Raw genomic sequence first — 22,520 nt, forward strand, 5'->3', positions numbered from 1 at the left:
GTATTTCTTATGCAATAGGAGGCTCAGTTACCAAGTGACCAAGGGAATAAGGTCAGCAAAAACCTCATGGTTGAAATGCTGCAGACCAGTGAGAACAGAAGCACCTCAGAAGCCCATTTTATGCTTAAAGGAGCCTGAGTAAAATCAGGACAGAATTTTCAATATAGAACCAGGCCTATATTTTTAACCTGAAATAGTCCCTGTTGCTCAGTCACTCCTACCCCATTCATCTGTGTGATTTTTCTAGGTTCAAAGCATGCACATTTTAATTATAAGACTACCTTAATAAATGGCAAGGGTCAGCTAGGCTTGCATTTTCTAAAACATTTAAAAAGTCACCTTCACGGTTTTCTTTTTCTCATAACAAAAACTCCCAAAATGATCTTTTTAGAAAATCAAAAATCACAAAATCAATGAGAAGAAAATGGGTCAGGACAGTAACAGGGAACAAATTTGCCCTCCTTCCTTAAACAAAACTATCAGACAAAATATATAAAACAGTGGCTCTCACGACATTGGACAGCAGGAGATAAAGGGCAGTGATCCTTAGAGACAGAAATCAAATGAGGTGAGACCTGTGATTGGCCTCACTTACTGCCTTGAGCATATTTCTAGGTTGGAGTATAGGGAAGGGAACCTGGACAGAGTATAGGGAAGGAAACCTGGACAGAGACTGGAAGTCTCCCCAAGTTGAGGTTGGAGCTGGAAGCCAAGGAAAAGCCAGGGCAGCTACAGTTTGCAGAGCAAAATGCCATAGAAGAGAACCATACAAAAGGAATGCTGGAGATCTCCAGAAGGTCGCCCCTTAAATATTCAGTGGAGCACTCATGCATGTGAGGAAACTACCCAAGGTCAGGAAAGGATCCACTTAAAAGGAGAAGGAATAGCATCTGCAGCTTATCCAGGGCTGGGAATAGTGCCCTTTGCCAGTAGCCAGCATGGAAAAAAATCTCAAAACTCTTAAGTTACTGGTTAAAAATAACAAAAAGGGTGTTACTGCCTCAGTAGTGGGGATAATGCACTAAAGACTGTTGATGACCATGCCTACCAAAGCTTAAAAACAAGACCTGAAAGGTTCACTGTTTCCAAGTAACTTCACTGTATCGCAGAACAAAGCTGAAGAACATTTTTAGGAGTACTGAAACGTCTAGCACCCAATAGAATGGAAATCTCAGTGTCTGGCATACAATTAAAAATCATCAGGTACACAAAGAAGTGGGGAAATACAACCCACAGTGTGGACACAAATCAACTGAAATGGATTCAAAAGTGACACAGATGATAGAATTAGTGGACAGGCACATTAAGACAGGCATAATAATTGTATTCTGTGAATTCAGGAAACCAGAGGAAAGACTGAACACATTAAGTAGAGACATCAAAAATATAAAGACTCAAATCAGACTTCCAGGGGTAAAAACTAATGCTGGAGAAGAAAATACAGGGGATTAATGGCAGATTAGATGATGCAGAAAAAAAACAGTGAACTTGAAGATGTAGCAACAGCAACCGTCCAAAATGAAACCTAGAAAAGAGAATGAAAGAAACAAAACATCAGTGGGCTGTGGGACAACTTCAGGCAGTCAAATGTAAGCATAACTGGAGTCTCCAAAGGACATAAATAAATATTTGAAAAAATGATAGCTGAAAATTTGCCAAAGTTGATAAATGCTTTCAATCCCTAGATCAAAGAAGCCCAACAAACCCAAGTACAAGAGACACGAAGAAAAAGTACGTCAAAGCACACATATCAAATTGTTTAAAACCAGTCAGAAAAAATCTTAAAAGCAACCAGAGAAAAAGATATATTACATATGGAAGAACAAATGATAGAGTTCTAACCAGAAACAATTCAAGGTAGCAGATAGTGGAACAGCTTCTTTCAAGTACTGAAAGAAAAAACCTTCAACCTAGAATCCTTTACCTGCTGAAAATATCTTTCCAAAACAAAGGAGAAAGGTGCACATTTCCAGTTACATGATAAGTACGATGGCCTGATGGCTATAGCTAATGCTGCCATATGTTCTTTTTTTTTTTTTTTTTTTATTTATTTATTTATGATAGTCACACAGTGAGAGCGAGAGAGGCAGAGACATAGGCAGAGGGAGAAGCAGGCTCCATGCACCGGGAGCCCGATGTGGGATTCAATCCCGGGTCTCCAGGATCGCGCCCTGGGCCAAAGGCAGGCGCCAAACCGCTGCGCCACCCAGGGATCCCGTGCCATATGTTCTATATAAAAGGTAAGAGAGTAAGTCCTAAGAGTCCTCATCACAAGGAAAATGATTTTTTCCTTTCTTTCACTTTTTATTGTATTAATATAAGAGATACTAACTAAATTTGCTGCAGTAATCAATTCACAGTGTATGTAAGCAAATCATTATGCTGTATATCTTACACTTATACAATGATGTATGTCAAGTATATTTTAATAAAGCTGGAAAAAAGGCAAAATAAAGATGCCTGGAAGAATTCATTATTAGCTGACCTGCACTATAAGAAATGTTAAAGTCCATCAGGCCAAGAAAAATGATACCAGATAGAAATCGACATCTACAAAAAGGAGTGACAAGCACCGTAAGTGGTGACTACTGGGTAGATATCATTTTTCCCCCTTTAAAAGGCAGAAGACTTTAAGACAAAAATAAAAACAATGCACTGTGGAGTTTTTAACATACAGAGCACTAAAACATTTGGCAACAACAGTACAAAGGCCAGGCAGAGAAAATGAAAGTAGGCTATTGTAAGGTTCTTATAGAATATAAACAGTATAATATCATTTGAAGGTGGCCTGTGATAAATTAAAGGTGCACACTATAAATCCTAAGGCAGCCATTAAAATAATACAACAGAGAGTTATAGCTAATAAAGCCAAAAAAGCTAATAAGCCAATAAAGCCAGTAAGATGGAAGAAGAAAAATAATAAATCCCAAAGAAAGGAGAAAAAGAGTAAAAAGAAGCAATGAATCAATGGGACAAATTAAAAACAAATAGCAAGATAGACTAAAATCAAATATCAGTAATCACATTAAAATGTAAATGGGTCTAAACTCAATTAAAAAGCAGAAATTGTCAGATTACATTTAAAAAGCTCTTAACTGTATACTGCCTACCAGAAACTCACTTTAAATACAGGTACCAATAGTTAAAAGAATGAACAATATACACTATGCTAACTAATCAAAAGTAAGCTGATGTGGTTATATTACCATTAGATAAAGGAGATTTCAGAGCAAAGAATATCATCAGGCATAAGAAAGGGCCATTTCATAATGATAAAAGGGTCAATTCACCAAGAAGACATAGCGATCAATCTTTAATGTTTATGCACCTAAGGACAGCTTCAAATACAAAAAGCAAAACTTGATAGAGCTGGAAAGAATAGACAAATCTGCAATTATAGGGCAGCTCAGGTGGCTCAGCGGTTTAGCGCTGCCTTCAGCCCAGGGTGTGATCCTGGGGCCTTGGGATTGGGTACCGCGTCGGGCTCCCTGCATGGAGCCTGCTTCTCCCTCTGTCTCTGCCTCTCTCTCTGTGTCTCCCATGAATAAATAAATAAAATCTTTAAAAAAAAAAAAACCACAAATCTGCAATTATAATCAGACTCTTCAATGTTCCTCTATCAATAACTGATAGATCACGTAGTATCAGTGAAGATAGAGAAGACTTTGACCAATCAACTTGACTTAGTTGTCATTTACAGAACATTCCACCTAACAAAACAATACATGTTCTATCAAGTGCATGTGGATAGACCATATCTGTACCATAAAACAAACCTCAATGAATTTGAAAGGATTCAAGTTATACAAAGTATATTCTGTGCATACATGGAATGAAGTTAGAAATGTATAAGAAAAAGATCTGGAAAATCTCAAAAGATTTGGAAATGAGCACACATCTAAATAACCTGTGAATCAAAGACAAAAAAGGGAAATCCTAAAGTATTTTGAATTGAAAGACAAAGGAAGCACACATATCAAAATTTGTGGGATAGAGATAAAGCAGCACTTACAGTGAAATTTATAGCACTAAATATTTACTAGAAAAAAAGAATGATATTGAATGACTACCATTTCTACCTTAGGAAAGTAGAAAAAGAGCAAACTGGACACAAAGAAGAAAAGATCTACTAGAGAAAAGCTGAAGAGCCCTATAGCTAAAGATACTGAATCTGTTGTTAAAAAGCCTGCTCACGTAGAAATCTGCTTGCCCACATGGTTTCACCGGTGACTTTTACCAGGTAAAAGCAAACTGGAAATAATCCACATGTCCACCAACAAGTAAATGAATAAAGAATGATATATTGGGGAAAAAATGATATATTGGGGATCCTTGGGTAGCTCAGCAGTTTGGTGCCTGCCTTTGGCCTAGGGTGCGGTCCTGGGGTCCCAGGATGGAGTCCCGCATTGAGCTCCCTGCACAGAGCTGCCTTCTCTCTGCCTGTCTCTGCCTCTCTCTCTCTCTCTCTCATGAATAAACAAATAAAATCTTTTTTAAAAAATGATATATCCACACAATGGGCTACTCAGCAATATAAAGGAATAAATTATTGATACATGCCACAGTATCATTAATCTGAAAATAATTATGCTGAGTGAAAGAGGCTTGATAAAGAGTATATACACTACAGTCAATTCCTTTTTTTTTTTGTTCATTTTAAACAAGAAGTTTATTTAAACAACAAGACGCTTGACATGAAGGGAAAACAATCTAGGATTTGTTTCTTTTAGAGTAATTTATCCCTACATAAAGACAGATTGCCCTACATGTAACAGCTACATACAAAAAAGTTATAAAATTGTCCTTGGTTTTACAATGATAAATGAAAAACATTAAAATTCTCCAATAGAACAAGGTATGCAAGGATTTTTATGTTGTTCTTTTTTTGTTAAACAGTGAGAGCAAAATAACTTACTGGAATATAAAGGTCAGAGCTGACTGAGCATGCCACTAATGGAGAGAGGGGGTAGTTTCACAGAAGCAGTATTTTCCCCTATCCCATCTCCATTTGATGTCGATCAAAACATACCATTGGCCATTTAGTTAAAAAAAAAAAAAAGTGATATGCTTGTGCACATACACAGTCACTTTATGAACAATAAAGGAATGGGGAAAGGGAAAATGAAAGAATAGAGAAAATTCTACTGTAGTGGTCAGGGTGTGGTGGAACCAAATTATGGCTATTTGAGAATGGCTTCTTGATCTGGAGGAACAGAATTCTGGAGTAAAGTAGCAGGTTCCCTTTTTAGTAGACACTCCTTGTCTGCTGCTGGAACACATCAATTGTCCCTTCACCCTCCATCCCACTGTGCAGGTGTGTCTGTTTCATTGATTGGCTGCCCATCAGATCGGAATCTGATCGGCCTCATTGACAAACCCTGTCCTTCACACTAGGCTTTCAGTAGTCTACCAAGTGGTGTGTGCCTCTTAATCTTAGACTGCACCACAGAACCATCCTGCCCTGCCACCTTCAAATTAATATGATCGTTGTTCTCAGTCTTCACTCCTTCCTTGGGCTTTTCATCAGCCGTGACGAGTGCCAGAGTCCCCTCAACTGCCACTTCACAAGAGGCAGCAGGTCCCCACTGAACGAGCACACAAGCCACTACAGTCAGTTCTTGTTATTCATGGCCATTATGTTACCATGAACACCATTAAGTTACCATGAACACCGAATTAGCAAAAACTGAACCACTGCTTAGAGGAAATATAGGGTTAGGTTCCTGCCAGCCTCTGGTCACATTTTTTCTGATCAACACATAACCTTGTCTTATATTTTTTTGTTTAAAGCCACCTTATTTAGTATGTATCGTTGATCCATTAGCATTGAACTCTTAGCCAACAGCACTAGAACGCATGCTTGAATGAAGCTCCTCTGACATATGTATTCCCTCTATAGGCCATTTACAGTCTTCTACTCAGAATCATCAATGCTTCAGTACAACACCTGGGAACCATTTTAGCAGCAAAATCCCCAATATAAAGCACAAAAAAAAATGTGAAAACATGGCACTAAAAAGACCACAAAAAGGACACTTGTTTAGACCATGAGAGCCAAGTACGAAACAAGTATGAGAGACAAGAAGGCAGGGTGTTGCCTTGTTCTACCTCAGCCGGAAACAGAGGTGTGCTGTCAATCAAAAATTTTTTGCTACTTTGCATGTCTGTGAACAACTGAGAAAATTCTGTGAGTATTGATTTTGGAATTATCAAAAAATTTGAGTATGTAAAATTTGCAAATAGACACTTTGAATAATGAGCATCAACTGTATATAATTCCCTTGTAAAAAAATTTTAGAAAATATGTGTAATGCTAAAGTGAAAGAAAGCAATCAGTGGTTGCCCTGGGGCTGGGGGGCGGGGGGCATAGAGGGAGGAATTACAAAGAGACAGGAGACTCCAGGGGGGTGATAGGTTCATTATCTCCACTGTGGTGATTATTTCACAGGTGCACACAACGCAAAACTTACAAAATTGTCATTTTAATGATGTGCCATTTACTCTATGTCATAAGATCCCAAAAAAGCTGTGAAAAAATGAAAAGGCCAGGATGGTGGGAAGGAGGAGAGGAAAGAGATATTAAGTGCACCTGTGAGGAATCGCTACTCAAGAAGTGAAGGAGAGTGAATTAAGAAAATCAAAGGTAACTTGGAGTTCTAGATTCGATTGCTGGGTTGATGCTGATGATGGTATTGTCAGTAATGAAACTAGATATACGGAAAAAATATCAGGTTTCTGCGGGAGAGAACGGGAGTCATGCTGAGGCTCCTGATCTGGTCCCAAGACTTCTTCCCCTGATCAGAGCAGAGGTCTTCCAGTTGCCGTCCCCATGGTAACACAACTCTTGACTTCTCAACACCAGCTCAGCTCCCTGGCTACCTTATTTTCTTCAGTGACACTACCACCTTTGAGCTCCTCTTTTATTTTAATCCAACGAAAGATCCTTTGTCATTTCTGCCTATTACATTTAGGACAAACTTCTTGGTTTATTTTGGAGCTTCCAAAATGTGGTCCTAACTGATCACATTTTATGTCATTATTCCCTATCCCATGCCCGCCGCTTAAATCAGTGTGGTTGTTCTCTAAACACACGCCAGATTTGTTTTTCCGGTATCTGTTCCTTGAACTAAAAAGCTCTCCTTCCCTCCAAAACCTAACAGTCTTGTCTGTCAGACTGTAACCCATATCATCTCTGAGTTCCCAGAGAGCCAGGGCCACCATGTGTAGAGCTTAATTGTTTCTCTAATTTTCAAATACATGCTAATTATACCTTCAAGAGAAGCTCATTAATCAACTAAAGTGAGTAAAGGCACTGAGCTGGGTACGATGGGGTGATCATGGATGAAAAGACGGAGTCTTCTTTTAACTCATTAGGCATCTACCTCTTTAGAAAAGTTTGAGCATTCCTTAAAATGCTAAACATAGTGAACCATCAATGGATATGCTCATGAGAAATGCAAACAGATGTCCATACCAAAATTTCTATCTCAATGTTCAAAGCAGCAGTATTCATAATAGCCAAAAAGTGGAAAAAATCCAAATGTCCATCAACTGACGAATGAATAAATAAAATGTGGCATATCCATACAACAGCATGGTTTCTACAGTTAAAAGCAAGGAGGTACCGACATACGTTATAAGGTTGAAGGACCTTAACAACAGTGTGCTAAGTGAAAGAAGTCAGTCACAAATGACCAGGTATTGTATGATTTCATTAATAGGGAAATCTATAGAGATGAAACAGATTAATTTTTTCCTGGTGCCAGAAGGGAGAGGTTGGGAAGAAGTAGGAGGTGAGTGCTAATGTGTACAGGGATTCTTTTGGGGATGGTGACTTTGTTTTCCAGGGAATTGTGGTGATGGTTGCAAAACTCTGGACTAAAAGCCATGGACTCGTACAATTTAAATGGATGAATTATGTGAATTATATCTGATATCTTACATGAATTATATCTTATTACGGTTGTCAAAAAATCAAAAAAAGACCGAGTCTGGCTTCAAATGCACAGAGCTGGGGCAATGGCATGCTATTCACCTCACCAAGTAAATAGCACAATACTATGACTTGCAATAGCTCCCATGAGAACGTCTGCTCTGGGTGAGCAGGGCAAACTTCATGGAAGAGGTGACATTTGAGCCCCATCTTGAAAGTTGAGTATTTTCATGTCGAAGACAGGAGGGCTTCACAGGTGAAAAGACTAGAAGCCAAAGGCAAAGGAGTAGAAAATGGCAAAAGTGGAGAATTCATGCAGGCGGGGATGGCGTCTTTAAACCTCTGGCATTTAGTATAGTAACTGTGCACAGTCCACATGCAGTAGGTACTTGCTGGGTTGAATTAGTTATACTTGATTTTAAGTGGTTTCATCTAGATCCTAAGTGAATAATGTGCTGTGAGCGAGGCAGAGAGCTGTATCTTTTATAAGCCTGGGTTAAGTGGCAGGAATTTATGCCTCTAATACCAAAATTGGAAGGGTAATTTAAAAATAACTTTAATGGCTTTTTTTTCCAGGCAGCATAGCTATATGTAAAGTAGCTGGTACAGTGGGATCCAGTCCCCAATTGCTCAGATTTTACCTGCCAGATAAGTAGAAGTTAATACCCTTTTTGCTCTAAAGTAAAATTATGACATTTGTAACCTGTTAAATAAATTACCAAAAAGGGGTTCGTTACATCTACACTATATTTAGAGGCCATCTTTACCACACATTAGTTTTGTGATAGTAATTGACATAATTTTCACATTACCTGGAATTTCAGAGAAAATAATGCTTCATTCTGATGCAGAAACGAGAGTTTATAAGAAGTGTTATTTTTAACCCTCAATCCCAAACGTCCAGAAACGCTGGAATAAGATGAAAAATGCTAATGAGCCAGAATGTAATACTTACAGAAACCCCCACGTTATAAGCTCTCAGGATTTCCCTTCCTGCGGTACGGACGCCGGCCGCACACACCACTTAGGGACTGTATCGCTCACTGTCCCGAGTGACACCACTCGTCTAGTTTTGACCAGTGACATGGGTTGTGGGAAATGAAGATCGATCTCACCGTGTGGAAGCTGCCTGAGTTGGAAAAGGAATTGGGGATTGTAAATAAAACAGACGCCCGGCAAAACCATGCGACCTTACCACTGGAGCTGAAGTCCACAGGCCCGATCCATTTGAAGGCTGGTTTCCGGCCTCGCTCCTCGGTTACGTGCACTTTCTTTATCAGGGCCAAGCTGGTCAGAACGTTGGCTATGTCATAGAGGCGTCGTACCTTTGCTTAAAGATATAAAACACAGTTATGGTCACGCGGTCTGGACACCATTACATTTTAGTTTACGTGACAGGTCACTTTTCTCGGCCCCATCCACACCTCCAGCAGGAAGCAGCGGGGTGCAGCAGAGGCCGATGACTCTGTCACGCAAGCACCTGGGATTTATATATCTGATGTATCTGAGGACACAAACTAAGGGAAGGTCAGTGTGTCCTTCCCCTTCCACAACTTCACACCCCTTGTCAGAGGCACCTGGTGACAAGCAGGGAGCGCTGAGATTGCGAAAACACCAAGGGAGGAAAACGGGCTGTAATTAAAGGCTTCATAAAGGTAATTCTGATGTGTGGCGCGGCGTAAGCTAGCTCTGAGTTTCTCCGGGCAGGTGGTGGCACCAGCTCTAGCAGGCAGCTGGCCTGTAAAAACGACAGGGATTCCCTAGAGCCTCCTGTGAGGCCGCGCTCCTGGGCACATGAGAGCGTTTTTGGGCTCAAGGTGGTTATGAGGTTCAGCTGTGCTGATGACAGGCAGCTCCTCACCTGAATCCTGGCCACCTGGTGGCGGGGGGGGGCATTCCCTGAGCCTAGGAGGTTTGGGGAGAGACATTCAAAAATGCCGGGACTAGAGGAGAAATCCAGAAGGGCTGGTAAGGCATTCGACAGTCAGGGCTATACCCAGAGAGTAATTTCTATTCAAGAACTCAATTTCCAGGTAGGAAATCCACTTGACCTTGGGGCTAATATCAAGGAAAGGAGCTGTGATTATGGTCCAGAAACATCAAACATTCACCCCAGAAACAATTTTCTTCCAAAGCCTGATAGAGCTGAATTCTATCTAGGTGTTTCTCCTGCACAGTGGCTATAATTCCAATGGAAACAGAAAAAGCAGAGAAAGCTCATGGCTTCCTGGGGCTTGAAGGGTCTACCGGCAGCCAAGGTTATTTGGCTCCACCCAGGCTGACAGAGAAGGAAGCCACCCTGGGTGTGAAACCTGGAAGCTCTCTCCTTGCCCAGCAGCCGTGTCCCACCACCCCTACCCTACCCTGGTCATTCCTCTGGTTCTTACCTGCAGACAACTTTCATCTCCACCCATCAGGAGAGTAGGCAGGGGGGTGAGGAAAAAAGGGGAAAGAAAACTCAGACATGCCGTCTTGGAGGCAGCGATACTAAAGAGAAATGCAACGTGTCCTACACCCCCCCTGACCTGCACCTGTGAGCTGGCATCTGCTTCCACCATCCACTCCAACTGCTGGGGAAGAGGCTTCAGACAGAACTTTAGTGGGGATTCTAGTATTTACTAACTTACCTCTCACAGCCCCAAGGGTGCAGGAAGAAAAAAAATTATTTTTTCAAACTCAGAGGCAGAAAACATCCACATAGGAAATCCTACCCTTGTGGTAGTGATAAGTGGATTTAGGTAAAGATCCTTACTTTTAAATTTACTATGGTCCGGGGTATCCTGGCTTTCTTCTATTAGTATTTTGGCCGCCACATCAAGAGTAATGATCTTGGTCTTGGAGACAAGGAACAGCATGACAAACTTCTGGCTCATGATTCTCAGAGACTTGTCTTTCCTACTGTTTGCAGATGCTACAAAGGGAATGAAACAAAAGCATCAAAACAATTTACCACATGAAAGACGGTATTCAGGGTCTGCCAGAACCACGAACCCTAACAGCAGATGGAAAGATCACTCTGGTTATAGGCAGAAGCCGACTGGACACACATTACAAAAAGATGGCTCTTAAAGAAATTAGGTGGATTATCCTTTTCTTTCTTTTTTTAAAGTCATCTCTACATCCAACGTGGAGGTCCCACTCATGACCCTGAGATCCAGAGTTGCATGCTCTACCAACTGAGCCAGCCATGCGCCCCAAGAAATGAGACGGATTTTCTCATGGCTTATAAAATTACTCTACAGTAGGCATAAACCCTGAAATGCATATTTGACACTACTCTTAAAGCTTTATACTCCTACTTCACAGAACGCAATCCATGAATTATTTTTCCAGAAGCAACTTTTTGAAAAGATTAATGCAGAAGGGTAATAGGACTGGACAGACCTCAGGGACTGTTTTCAGAACATCAACTCCTCCCTCAAGGCCAAGAACTTTTTTTTATATCTCTGTGCCCACAGTATCTAGAATATTTGAAACACAGTAGGCACTCGCCTTGTCCATCGCTTTTCAGAAGTAAGTGAAGAAATAAGCTATGAATGAACAGGAGAGAGACACTGATCAGATGTGTGCTGCTGCAGATGGCAGGCAAACCATTCCCGACAGATGGCGGTCTCCTCTGGTGACTAGGATAAGAACTGGCTCACAGGGTGGAGCGAAAAGGCACGAGGCAGTAAATCTAATGAAAACCAGGCCCACGTTTCCATTCCTGTTATACTTGCAAGTGAAATGTGAGTGATACTTGTACTTTATCATCTTAGCAATGGGGAACAGGGTGAGAAGGCTGGAGGCCCACGGTTAAAACAGGAAGGGAAGAACAATATAGATACACACTTTTAAAAAGCATCAAATGACAGGAGGGGTTATCGATCTTTCTTATCAAGTTCTCCCCAAAAGGTTCTCTTCTAAGTAATCTACTCTAAATATAATCTTAAATATTTAATTCTCTGAAAAGATAACTTCTTTCACAGTAGAAATTCCTTACAGGCTCACAAACAGAAGTCAGCATGGGGCTGTCGATCTAAACTGGGAGCACTGTCAGCGATCTGTGGTCCAAACGTACCAAATACCAAGTGAACTACCACTAGACAAGCTTGACGTGAGGTCAAGTGGGAAGCCCGGTTGGGGAGCCATCTGTCTCCCTTTCTCCAGTAGACAGGAGGGCATCTCCCTCCCGGGCTATCAGTCTGGCATTTCCCACCTTAGCAGTGAATTTCTACGGAAGAGACCATCGCTCCCCCTCTGCCACTACTTGGGTGGTTACAGTGCACTCACAAGAGGGATAGTCGGGTTCAGAGAAATCCAGTAACTGCTGATCCTGAGAATCTGGGTAGCCATCTTTTTTACGTTCTCCGAGTTTATAATCCATCAGCTCTAGCTCCTTCTGTTGGAGATGTGCCATCTGCTCTTCATATTTCTGCTCCTCTCCCAGTCTCTGGAGGCTCCTCAGGGTTTTTGGCAGGCTGTGCCGTCCATGCCAGCCATATTGATTCTTGGCCACCCGGCTGACCAGATGCAGTGATTCCAGCACATTTACAATGTCATAGATACGTCTCCTTTCAACGCCTGTTTGAAAAATAAAAGTTGACCATCGTGCAGGCAAACATTTTTGAGTAAAAATTTCCTTGGGGGCTTGGACCATGTCTGTAAACTACATGATATCCCGTATAATAGCAAGTACAGATGCTCTACGAACTCAACTCACAAAGATGCAAGCAAGAGAGATGATTTTTCTTTCTTGTTCTTGGGATCCAATCCTCAACAAGAGCTAGGATAAAACATCCACCCAGACACAGATGATAGAGTTCCATCTCTATTACGTAAACACTAATATGTCTTTTCTTTAGACCTGTTAGGTAAGCCACACAAACATTTCAGCATGATAAACAGGTGGGATTGAGCAACACATGTACTACTGTGTCTAACGGACACTTGATGAACGCTGTCTGGTTGATTTGGACTTGTATTCCTAACTATGCAGACTGTAAAATAAACTGTGTCCAATGCATGACACCTCATTTGGACAATTCTCTCCCTTCCTGGAGTTTGAATGATGTGAAATAATTATCTTCTTAACTCTCTTAATGGCCCAGTTAGGAAAACAGATGGCAAATATTTTGTTTCCTATTTTGCATTGGAAACTCAAGAGTCAAGAGCTTGGGCACCCTTTTCAAGTTGCTGGAGGAAGCCACAGCCACGGCTGAACAACACACAAGTTTCCTTTTGTTCATCCTGGCCACCGATGATAACTGTCCCTGTGTTCTCACTCACAGGCATTTGGGCCAAACAGCCCAGTGGTGAAGCACAGACTCTTGATGTACAATACAGGCTGACCATGAAGTTCATTGATTGTCTACACACTTTCTCAACGCTCTCAAAATAGCTAGGATTATGAGCTGCCTATCACATTTACCAAAAATATTTATAGCCGTTATGCATGGGGGCTTTGAGGTCAGGCTGCCTGGATCTGAATCAACCCTGCTTTATCCCTTACTAGTTGCATGATCCAGGGGAGTTACTTCATCTTTCTGTGCTTTCATATTCATCTCATAAGGTCACAAGGATTAAATGTGGCCATAAATATAAAAGGTCTAAAACAGGGTGTGAATTTCATCTACTGTTTGTATATTATTTTGTAAATGCTTTCTGCACACCATTGGAAATACCTAAAATCCCTGCTAGCATGAGAGGTCACAGCAGAAACAGAGTTTAAAACTTTCCTCTGACTCATCCTGTTGTGCAACAGGCCCTTAAGGCTTCTGGAACCCACTGGCTCCTTTGCTCTCATCCAAGTCCCCATAACAAAAGGCTGCAGGCAGCTCCCAGAAAACTGGTCCAGCTACAAAGATGCCCTCTTTCTGCTCACTTGCCAGGAGTGGTTACATAATCCGAGCAGACTCAGTGAATGTAGCTTCTGGCCTTTCTAGGATTTAACAAAAGAAATTGAGCAAATTGTGATGAAAACTTTGGAGGTGAAGTAAAGTTCTATCATATGCATAAAGACGCATTCCACAGTCAATCAGAACATTTCGGCTCATGACCCTGAGAAGCTCTTCACCCTCAGAAGCTCAGGCTTCAGTGCCAGATGCCTGCTGGAAGTTGCTGGCAGGGGCAGTCAGCAGTCCCTTGACCAGATCCGCCTGGCTTTTTATTCCAGTCTGTTTTCATATATTAGCACATCTTGTTTAGAGTGTAACATTCTATAAACCTTCCCATTAGAAATGTCATGTGAATGCAACTGAGACACCCCAGGGCCAGCCATATGCTGGGCTGTTTTGTTATTTTGTATTAGATACAATCTGCTAAATCCCCATCTAGTAGATAGAAATACTAAGAAGGGGAAAATAAAGGAAGATTCTGACCACTTGGAGGGTAAGATAAATGTTTAATGTGCACAATGGGTGTTTAATAGGTGGTGTTGGTAAAAGCCAATGAGGTAGCTGCCTGCCTAGATAATCATCTTTTCAATCTGGACCGAGTTTAACGGTCTACTGGCTGGTACACTAAAAAGTTCCATTTCACAGGTCTCAAGAACTTCAGGTTACTGAGTGGCTTGCTCTGTCAGGAAGGTTTTTGACCTTTCTGTATCAACACAATCCTATTAATCCTAGTCATGGCATTAGTTACTCCTTCAAGGGTTTAGCAGTTATTACCATGCTTCCCTAAGTCCTCGATGGAGCTTCTCAAGAGCATCTCTCAGTCCAATAAATTCATTTCTAAGTCTGTTCTATTGTCCACTTACCGAGGTCACTCCTAGTTCTTTTACCTTTTTTTTTTTTTTTTTTTTAAAGACTGATTATTTATTTGAGAGAGCAAGAGCGAGCTCAAGCAGTGGGCAGGGCAGGGAAGAGGGAGAGAATCTCAAGTAGATCCCCTGGGTGCTCAGCACCAAGCCTGACTTGGGGCTCAATCTGACAATCCTGAGATCATGACCTGAGAGCCAAAATCAAGAGTCGGATGCTTAACCAACTGAACCACCCACCTGAGCCAGGTACTTCTAATTCTTTAACTTCTTACCTGTAATATCCATGTCAAATCTACGTAGGACCACAATCTGGGAAATAATGCGATTGAAATACTCTGAACATTTCTGGTTAGCATCTGTTCTTATAGCTGTGACCTGGGACACAGCATGAAGTTTAAACTGAACCCCAAGAAGTGGTTGCCACTGAAATAACGTCCAAGAAGGGACTCTGTTTTTGGACCTCATGTGAAGAGAGATGGCAGGTTCATTTGGCAGGAGTGGGTGATCATGAGGCATTAGGAAGCCATTTGCAAAAATCTCTGGAGTTCTGCTCCTACCGGCCATAACATGGGCACCTTCAGCTCACATGGAGTAGGAGTCCAGTTTCCTGTCTGCCCTTCCCCCCAGGCCCACCCCTGGATCAGAAACATAGCCTTCTAACATCCAACCTTTTATCTCCTGCATGGACATTAAGTGCAAGGTCCCCAGATGGAGGCTGGTACGTGGAGGAAGCTGGCTTCACGAACCCCAGGGAGGACACTGCATGCTATTGTTTTACCCTCGTCCTCTGTAAGACTAGTTTCCAGGACCCTGTGCCTTGTTTGGGTGTATCCTAAGCCTCTATTCAAGTGGGTCACATTCCCCTTCTTGTTTCATTGGCACCAATGCCAAATACTGTATTCTACTTCTGGACTCCTCAATCGAGGCACCATACTTCCTCTTCCTAGAGGCTGAGAGGGCAATCTGGGGAGGGCAGAGAGATCTAGTAAGAGTTGAACAGAAACTGTTCCACGTCACAGAGTTACCCAGGCTAGGTCCCGAGCTGGGCATGTTGCTAACATTATCCCCAACTTTGCTACGTTTCTGCAAGGGTAGGTGCTATGATCCTTACATTATAGACAGGAAAAGGTTAATTAACTTTTTAAAACTCTCATGGCCTATAAATTGGAGAGCTGGGCTTCAAACCCAGCCCCATCCGACCCAAAGCCCAGCCCATGGTCTTTCTATCACAACCCACTGCTTCCTCATTATCTCAGTTTCCAGTAACTAAAATATTTTTAGTCATCAGTTTGAGTAATTCAGATTGACAATCATCTACTGGGGCACATTTCTCAGGGCTAGGGGAAGAAAGAGAACCAAAAAAAAAAAAATTAAAAATATAATGTAGGGATCCCTGGGTGGCACAGCGGTTTAGCGCCTGCCTTTGGCCCAGGGCGCGATCCTGGAGACCCGGGATCGAATCCCACGTCGGGCTCCCGGTACATGGAGCCTGCTTCTCCCTCTGCCTGTGTCTCTGCCTCTCTCTCTCTCTCTCGCTCTGGGACTACCATAAATAAATAAAAAATAAATAAAAAAAATACATCTTTAAAAAAATATAATGTATCATAAGGCCTGTTTAGTTGATTTTTTCTATCTGTATGTACAACCTCATTTTTTAAGGGGACATCGCAGACCTTCAAATCACTGTGATTTCTGCTAATTAGACTGTCAACAATAGGTTTACCCTTAGACGAACTGCAATGTCCACTAGGGGTCTCTATTCTGAGGCAGCAGTCTACTTATTTACCGCCCAAACACCACTGCACATTACACACACCCAAGCCGTGTGAACACATGCACTCCTCCTCTTTGTTATAAGGTTTAGCTGTTTGAGCTATGTCCAGATGTGCTTCTCCTAGTTTGGCAGGTGCGCTGTGAATATCACAGTCTATTGCTTCAAATCTAATGCTCTTGCTCTCAAATCCTGTTTGATTAACAGAAATAACGCCAGGTCTGAACTCTCAGAAGCATTATTAAGGACAAACAGCAAGATACTTTTAATTTTTATCTTGTCTGTAATAATATGAAATTAAAATTATATATTAATTTTTTTTATATATATTAATTTTTAATGTGAGTCTTTTATACAAGTATTTTGTAAGGTTAGAAAAAAAAATTTTTGTTTGACCCTCAGGCCTAGAAGACTCCCTGGAATCCTATACATAAGGATGAGAAATTCAATGACAGAAGGAAGCTCGACTTGCTCCTCTGTCCTTACTGTTTGGAGTCCGCTCTTTACTTAATGAGAAGCCATCTGAGGACTTTGGCTTGCCCGAGGAAACCAGTTTCCCACTGTGACTACGCACAGGCCTCTAGGTAATCTGATGATACATACCAAGACTGACAGCAACTTCATCTAGAGAGATGGTGGTTTTCTCGCTTGACAAGGGATAACTTGGATAGCGAGCTAGAAACTTTTGGCACAGGAGTCCTAGACTTTTCTGTTTTCTGCTTGGCCGTTGTTTTTCAAATTCGTCCACAGAACCGTCTCCAACAACATCAAGCTATAAAAGGCAGACAAAAGGGAGAGATGTCACAGTTAATTCCTAACAGAGAAAGTGCATGAAAAATGGAAGAGAAATGCACAGAGAAGTGAGAATGAGTTATTGGCAAATTGAGGGGGATGTCCCAGTCCATACCATCCTAGATTCTGGATAAAATACAAAATTTCCTACTCCAATTTTCTTTACATTTTACTGATTGTTTTCTTTGGACTGAATTTTTTCTCCTTTGAAACTTGAGGATGAGTCTTTTGGTTAAAAGCTGAAAAAATGATAAACGAAGTTGTTTATGGCTTGTTACACCCTCGCTACTAATGTACTCACTAGGTCAGCATCACCAGGAGCTTGTTAGATACAGAGTCTCAAGCCGCATCCCAGACTTGATGTATCAGAATCTAGATCTTGGGTGATTTCTATTGACATAAATGTCTGAGATCACTGGCGTGCACTGTGTCACCAAAGTGTTTTATTTTTACAACTGGCTAAGGGTTGATGGAACTGAACAAGGGCAGCTAAATCTTACTGCTCCTTATTCTTTATTTTAAGTACACTAAAGTAGTGCCCTTGTCTCATCAACCCACATTTGAAAAAGGCTCAATTCAAGCCTGAGAAAGTAAAAGGCTTTTCAATGAACAAATTCAAGGAGAAAAGTGATATGATGATCTTAATGGCTTCAGAAAAAGCATTTGCTAAATTTAACACCCATTCATGATTCTCAAAAATGCCTAAGAGAACTTCTTTAGTAAAAAGTGTATCCATAAAAACCCAACAGCAAACACATGTCTTAATGGGAAAATCTTGGAAGCGTTCCCTCAAAATCCAGAAAATGATAAGGGTGCCCATTATCACTGTTCCTCTTCTACATCATATTGAAGATCCTAGACGGTGCATGAGGACAAGAAAAAGAAAGTGAGGTAAGGGATTAGAAAAGAATAAGCAAACCTTTCATCCTGCAGAAGACACAACTGTTTACATATAAAACTCATAAGTATCTCAGGCAACTTATGAAAAATAATAAGTGAACTCAGCAAGGTAGCTGTAAAAGCAAAACTACATTTAAAAAACCACCCATGTTGCCATACAGTAGTAACAGAAAATGAAATGAAAAGACATTATTTACAACAGCAATAAGAATGATGAAGTTTTTAGGAACAAATCTAGCAAAAATCTATTTGTGTAAAATATTAAAACTTAGATCTTAGGGAAAAGCACTCAAAACTTAGAGAAATATACTATCTTCATGGATAGGAGGGCTCAGTATCATAAACAGGTTTATTCTTCTCAAGTTAATCTAACATGCAATGCAATCCCAATTAAAATCCGATCTGAAGTATATACAGAAAAACAAAAAGCAGAGAATAGCCCACACACTCTGAAGCAAAATAAGGTGAGTCTTGCTTTACCTGATATCAAGCCTTATTAAAACATGGTATTGATGTAGGGATGCACAGATTGACCAAAGGAACAGAAGACAGCCAAGAAACAGATGACAGAGATAGCACTACCAACTTAGGAGAACAAGAAGGAAGGACTACATAAATAGTTAGGCGGGGACAACTGATTACAAGCAACGTCAAAAAAGACAAGCACCAAATTGAAATGTAACACAGTGAACACAAAAAGGTTTGTTTTCAAGATTATACAATAAACTCTTACGTATCAGCATTGTAAAAAAAAGAACCCAATAATAATCAGCAAAGAATATGAACAGACACTTCACAAAAGAGGGGAAAAAAACATGGTGGCCAGTAAACATGTGGAAAAGGGCTTAGATGCATTAGTAACCAAGGAAAAGCAAACGACTGCCACACAAAAATACACAACTGTATACCCATTAGATTGGCAGAAATTAATAAATTTGACAGCATCAACAGCGTCAGAGGAGATGTGGATCAACAAATGTTCATGTATTATTGGTGGAGGAAAATAGCACTTGGGAAAGCAATTACTTTGTGGATATTTGCATATCCAATGACTTAATAATTTCACTACTAGATGTATATACTCAAGAACAGTAGTTCTCAAAATTCTGGGGCATAGAATCCCTTTATAGTCTTAAAAATTACTGAGGAATGTCTTTAAATTGATTCTTCACTACCTTTTGATAGAAAATTTGGTCATATAAAATATACTTATCATGTACATAATATCTTTAGCACCCAAAATCAGATTCAGGACATCTTTTTCTCTTCTCCTGTTCCAATTTCTTCATTTTGGTAATTTTTATAGCACAAAAAATCCCCAAAAGGAGGAAAAATGGAGAAATAACTAACTTTTCTAAACAAATCTTGGAAAAAGTTTGAAGGGAGAGTGAAAATTACTGACCATTAATTTTTTTTAAGTATATATATATATGCTGTTTATTCTATAGCCCTGGTTCCCCAAAGGACAGATAACTTAAAGATGATTTAACTTTAAGGCCTCAAACTAAAGAACTGAACATATATAAAAATAATGAAATTTCCCTCAAAGTCAGAACAAAATTACAAGTTGCAGCAGCATTAAAAAAAAAAAAAATCCAAACTTCTTCACTGAATCAAACTTACTAAATGGTTTGGCTTAAAAATGACCATTTTAAAAATGTGTACTGGGAGTAGTCAAGGCAGTAGCATACAGAAGAGAAAATAGCATTCATTATGAAAAAAATGAGACAGAATTCCATTTCAGCTATAAATAAGATATTAAGTTTTGATATATTTTGATATCTATAAGTAAGCAGGGATTTGTAGATGAAAGATACTGTCTAACCTACCTAAAGGCATTTTACCATTACAGACATTTGACATGCCATTAAACCACCCCAATAGCAAAAAAAGTAAAGCGAGAGAGAGACATTAAGTTTAATATTGCTTTTGGCTCAAGAATAACTGAATAGTGGAGAATTTTATGACATGCATATAATCAAGTAAAAATTTAAAAATTCTGTAAAGCCTGAGGAGTGCAGCCTGTTTACCTGCAGGGAGTCTGTAAAGGCATCATCCTTGTTTTCAATGGGTCTGAACAGTCCCTTTTTCTTCTCCCGGTCTCTTATGTCCGGGCTGGCAGCACTAATGAGCATCTTCAGGTTAGCTGTGGGCGTCCATGGTTCTGTCTGCTGCCTTTGGTCAACAAGCTTAACTGGAGTAATGGGATTTCTTTCTGGAGTGAAGATTTTTTGCTTTGATAAATCAATGGGTTCATTTTTTATTGGAGTCTTTGGGGCCATCCTTGAGCGATCAACAAATATGTTTTCCTATTTAAAAAAAAAAAAAAAAAAGAGAGTCCTTTTAGCAAGAAAGAGAAAGGGCAGGTATAGGCTAAGAGCATTTTGTTCCCATGATTCACCGAGACATGAAGATACAAAGAGACCCTATGTTCAGGGCTGAAAATATCAGGCTAGGACTAATGAAAATAGGATTCTCGGAATCCAAGAGTGGTTCAGTGAGAAAATGATCATCACCTACTGCTTTCATTTTTTTTTTTTTTTTTTTTTTTTTAAGATTTAATTATTTAGGAGCACCCAGGTGGCTCAGTGGTTGAGCATCTGCCTTTGGCTCAGGTTGTGATCCCGGGGTCCTGCGACTGGGTCCTGCATCAGGCTCTCCACATGGAGCCTGCTTCTCCCTCTGCCTGTGTCTCTGCCTCTGTGTGTGTGTGTGTGTGTGTCTCTCATGAATAAATAAAAGCTTAAAAAAAAACTTTATTTATTTTAGAGAGAGAGAGAGAGCAAGCAAGAGGGAGGGGCGAAGGGAGAGAGAATCTTAAGCAGACTCCCTGCCAAGTGTGGAGCTGATCCCAGGACCCTGAGATCGTGACCTGAAGTGAACTCCAGAGCAGGTGCTTACCTGACTGAGCCACCCAGGCGCCCCTCAGCTACTGCTTTTAAACATACTTCTCATGGCATCTCTGTAAACAAAGTCGTGAGTGTATCTGTCCCTGGTAGATACTTGTAATAGCTGGGGATGATGAGGGCAACTGTGAGTTGAGTCCATATTGCTTCTTTATTTACAAGTTTGCACTAACTAGTGCAGTACAACTATGCTTTTGTAGTTCAGCGTTCAGCAGGGCTAATATAGCAATTAGTAGCAGGATCTACGGAAAAGTATCCAACAAAATGCCACATTTCAAACCAACCAGGAGGGCTATTATTTCCCTAGAGCAGAGCTTCAGAACTGTCCATGGTGAAGGACCAGGGTTTTTTATTTCCAAACTCCCACATACGGATACATGGTTTTACTTCACAGGATTCATTTGCAACTTCCACCCCTTGTGAGTCTCCATTTGAGTTGGTCAAACAATCTACGCCTGTTCAACAGGAAGAGACCACTGATCATAGGCTTTGATGCCATACGGGGCAAGATCAAATCGCTAGAGCTAAGTGCTTGACTCTCAAGTTCTGTTCTTACTTTTTTGCAGTTTAGCAATAGTTCGTTGGATTAGCCCAAAGCCCTCAGACCACACTTTGAGTAGACCATCTTAGATAATTAGAAGAAAAGATCAACGATGCATCCATTATGTCCTTTAGTCCACTATCAAGGAGTTAAGTATATGAAAGCTACATTTGGAACTACCAAGTAATGAAAACAAGCTTCTTCCCCCTAAAATAAGGATTTGCCATTTGAAAACAGAAAAGACTCTGCTCTTTCTGTAGCAGAATTCACCTCCAGGCAAGAGTTCATGGTTACTTGGATCAGCAGAAGCTGCCAGCTGGCCACGGTGAGGCTCTGCCCTGGCGTCACTGGAAAGAAAGGAGGTGGGATGGGGGTGATGATTTCCCACCCCAGCAGCAGTAAGCAGCCAGCACTGCCTCTATGCATATCTTTTGACACGTCCCTCCTAGTGTGCATCATCAGTATAAAAGTCATTGGTAAGTAAGAAACAGCTGACAGCAGGTTTCTGAAATCCTGCATCTACAAATGAGCTTGTCCTGGGTGCACACTGGGAGGTCAACATCACAGCTCCAACAAAAGGCACCCAGCAGGCCACTGATCCCCACTGGCACCTACGGAGAGGTGGTATGGGGAAGTAGCTCTGCATGCAGGCTCTGGGCCCAGCTTACCCGCCTCTGCCACCTATCAGCAGCGGGAGCGTGGGCAAGCTGCTTGTCTTCACTGTATCTTAATTCTCTCAACTGGAAATGAAGTTCATAAAAATACCAACGTTGAGGGTAATTAGAGTAATTCCTGGCCTATAGTGAGCTCTCAATAAAACTCAGCTGTTCCCTGCTCCCCTCCCTCCCCTTCTTTATTACTGTTCATTCTGGCACTCAGAGCTAATGCGATGCAGCACGTCACTTGGCCATTTAACTTTCTTCGGTGCGTACCTT

The 22,520-nt window shown here is 40.9% G+C and overlaps 1 protein-coding gene and 1 pseudogene across 6 annotated transcripts in view; both read right to left on the reverse strand.

Annotated features, from left to right (window-relative positions):
* Positions 1–22,520, reverse strand: part of E2F7 (E2F transcription factor 7) — a 40,957-nt gene that overhangs the window by 11,799 nt on the left and 6,638 nt on the right. For all 6 annotated transcript variants that reach the window (XM_072772857.1, XM_072772859.1, XM_072772861.1 and 3 more), the window contains exons 3-7: positions 20,169–20,447; positions 17,050–17,218; positions 12,206–12,496; positions 10,686–10,844; positions 9,129–9,263 (exon numbers count right to left, since the gene is read on the reverse strand). In XM_072772857.1, the coding sequence (XP_072628958.1) occupies positions 9,129–9,263; positions 10,686–10,844; positions 12,206–12,496; positions 17,050–17,218; positions 20,169–20,447 (1,033 nt within the window). The remainder of the gene's footprint in view (positions 1–9,128; positions 9,264–10,685; positions 10,845–12,205; positions 12,497–17,049; positions 17,219–20,168; positions 20,448–22,520) is intronic.
* LOC140603216 (small ubiquitin-related modifier 2 pseudogene) lies at positions 1,532–7,221 on the reverse strand (annotated as a pseudogene).

Source organism: Canis lupus, chromosome 13, assembly GCF_048164855.1.
Source record: "Canis lupus baileyi chromosome 13, mCanLup2.hap1, whole genome shotgun sequence".
Taxonomy (NCBI): Eukaryota; Metazoa; Chordata; class Mammalia; order Carnivora; family Canidae; genus Canis; species Canis lupus.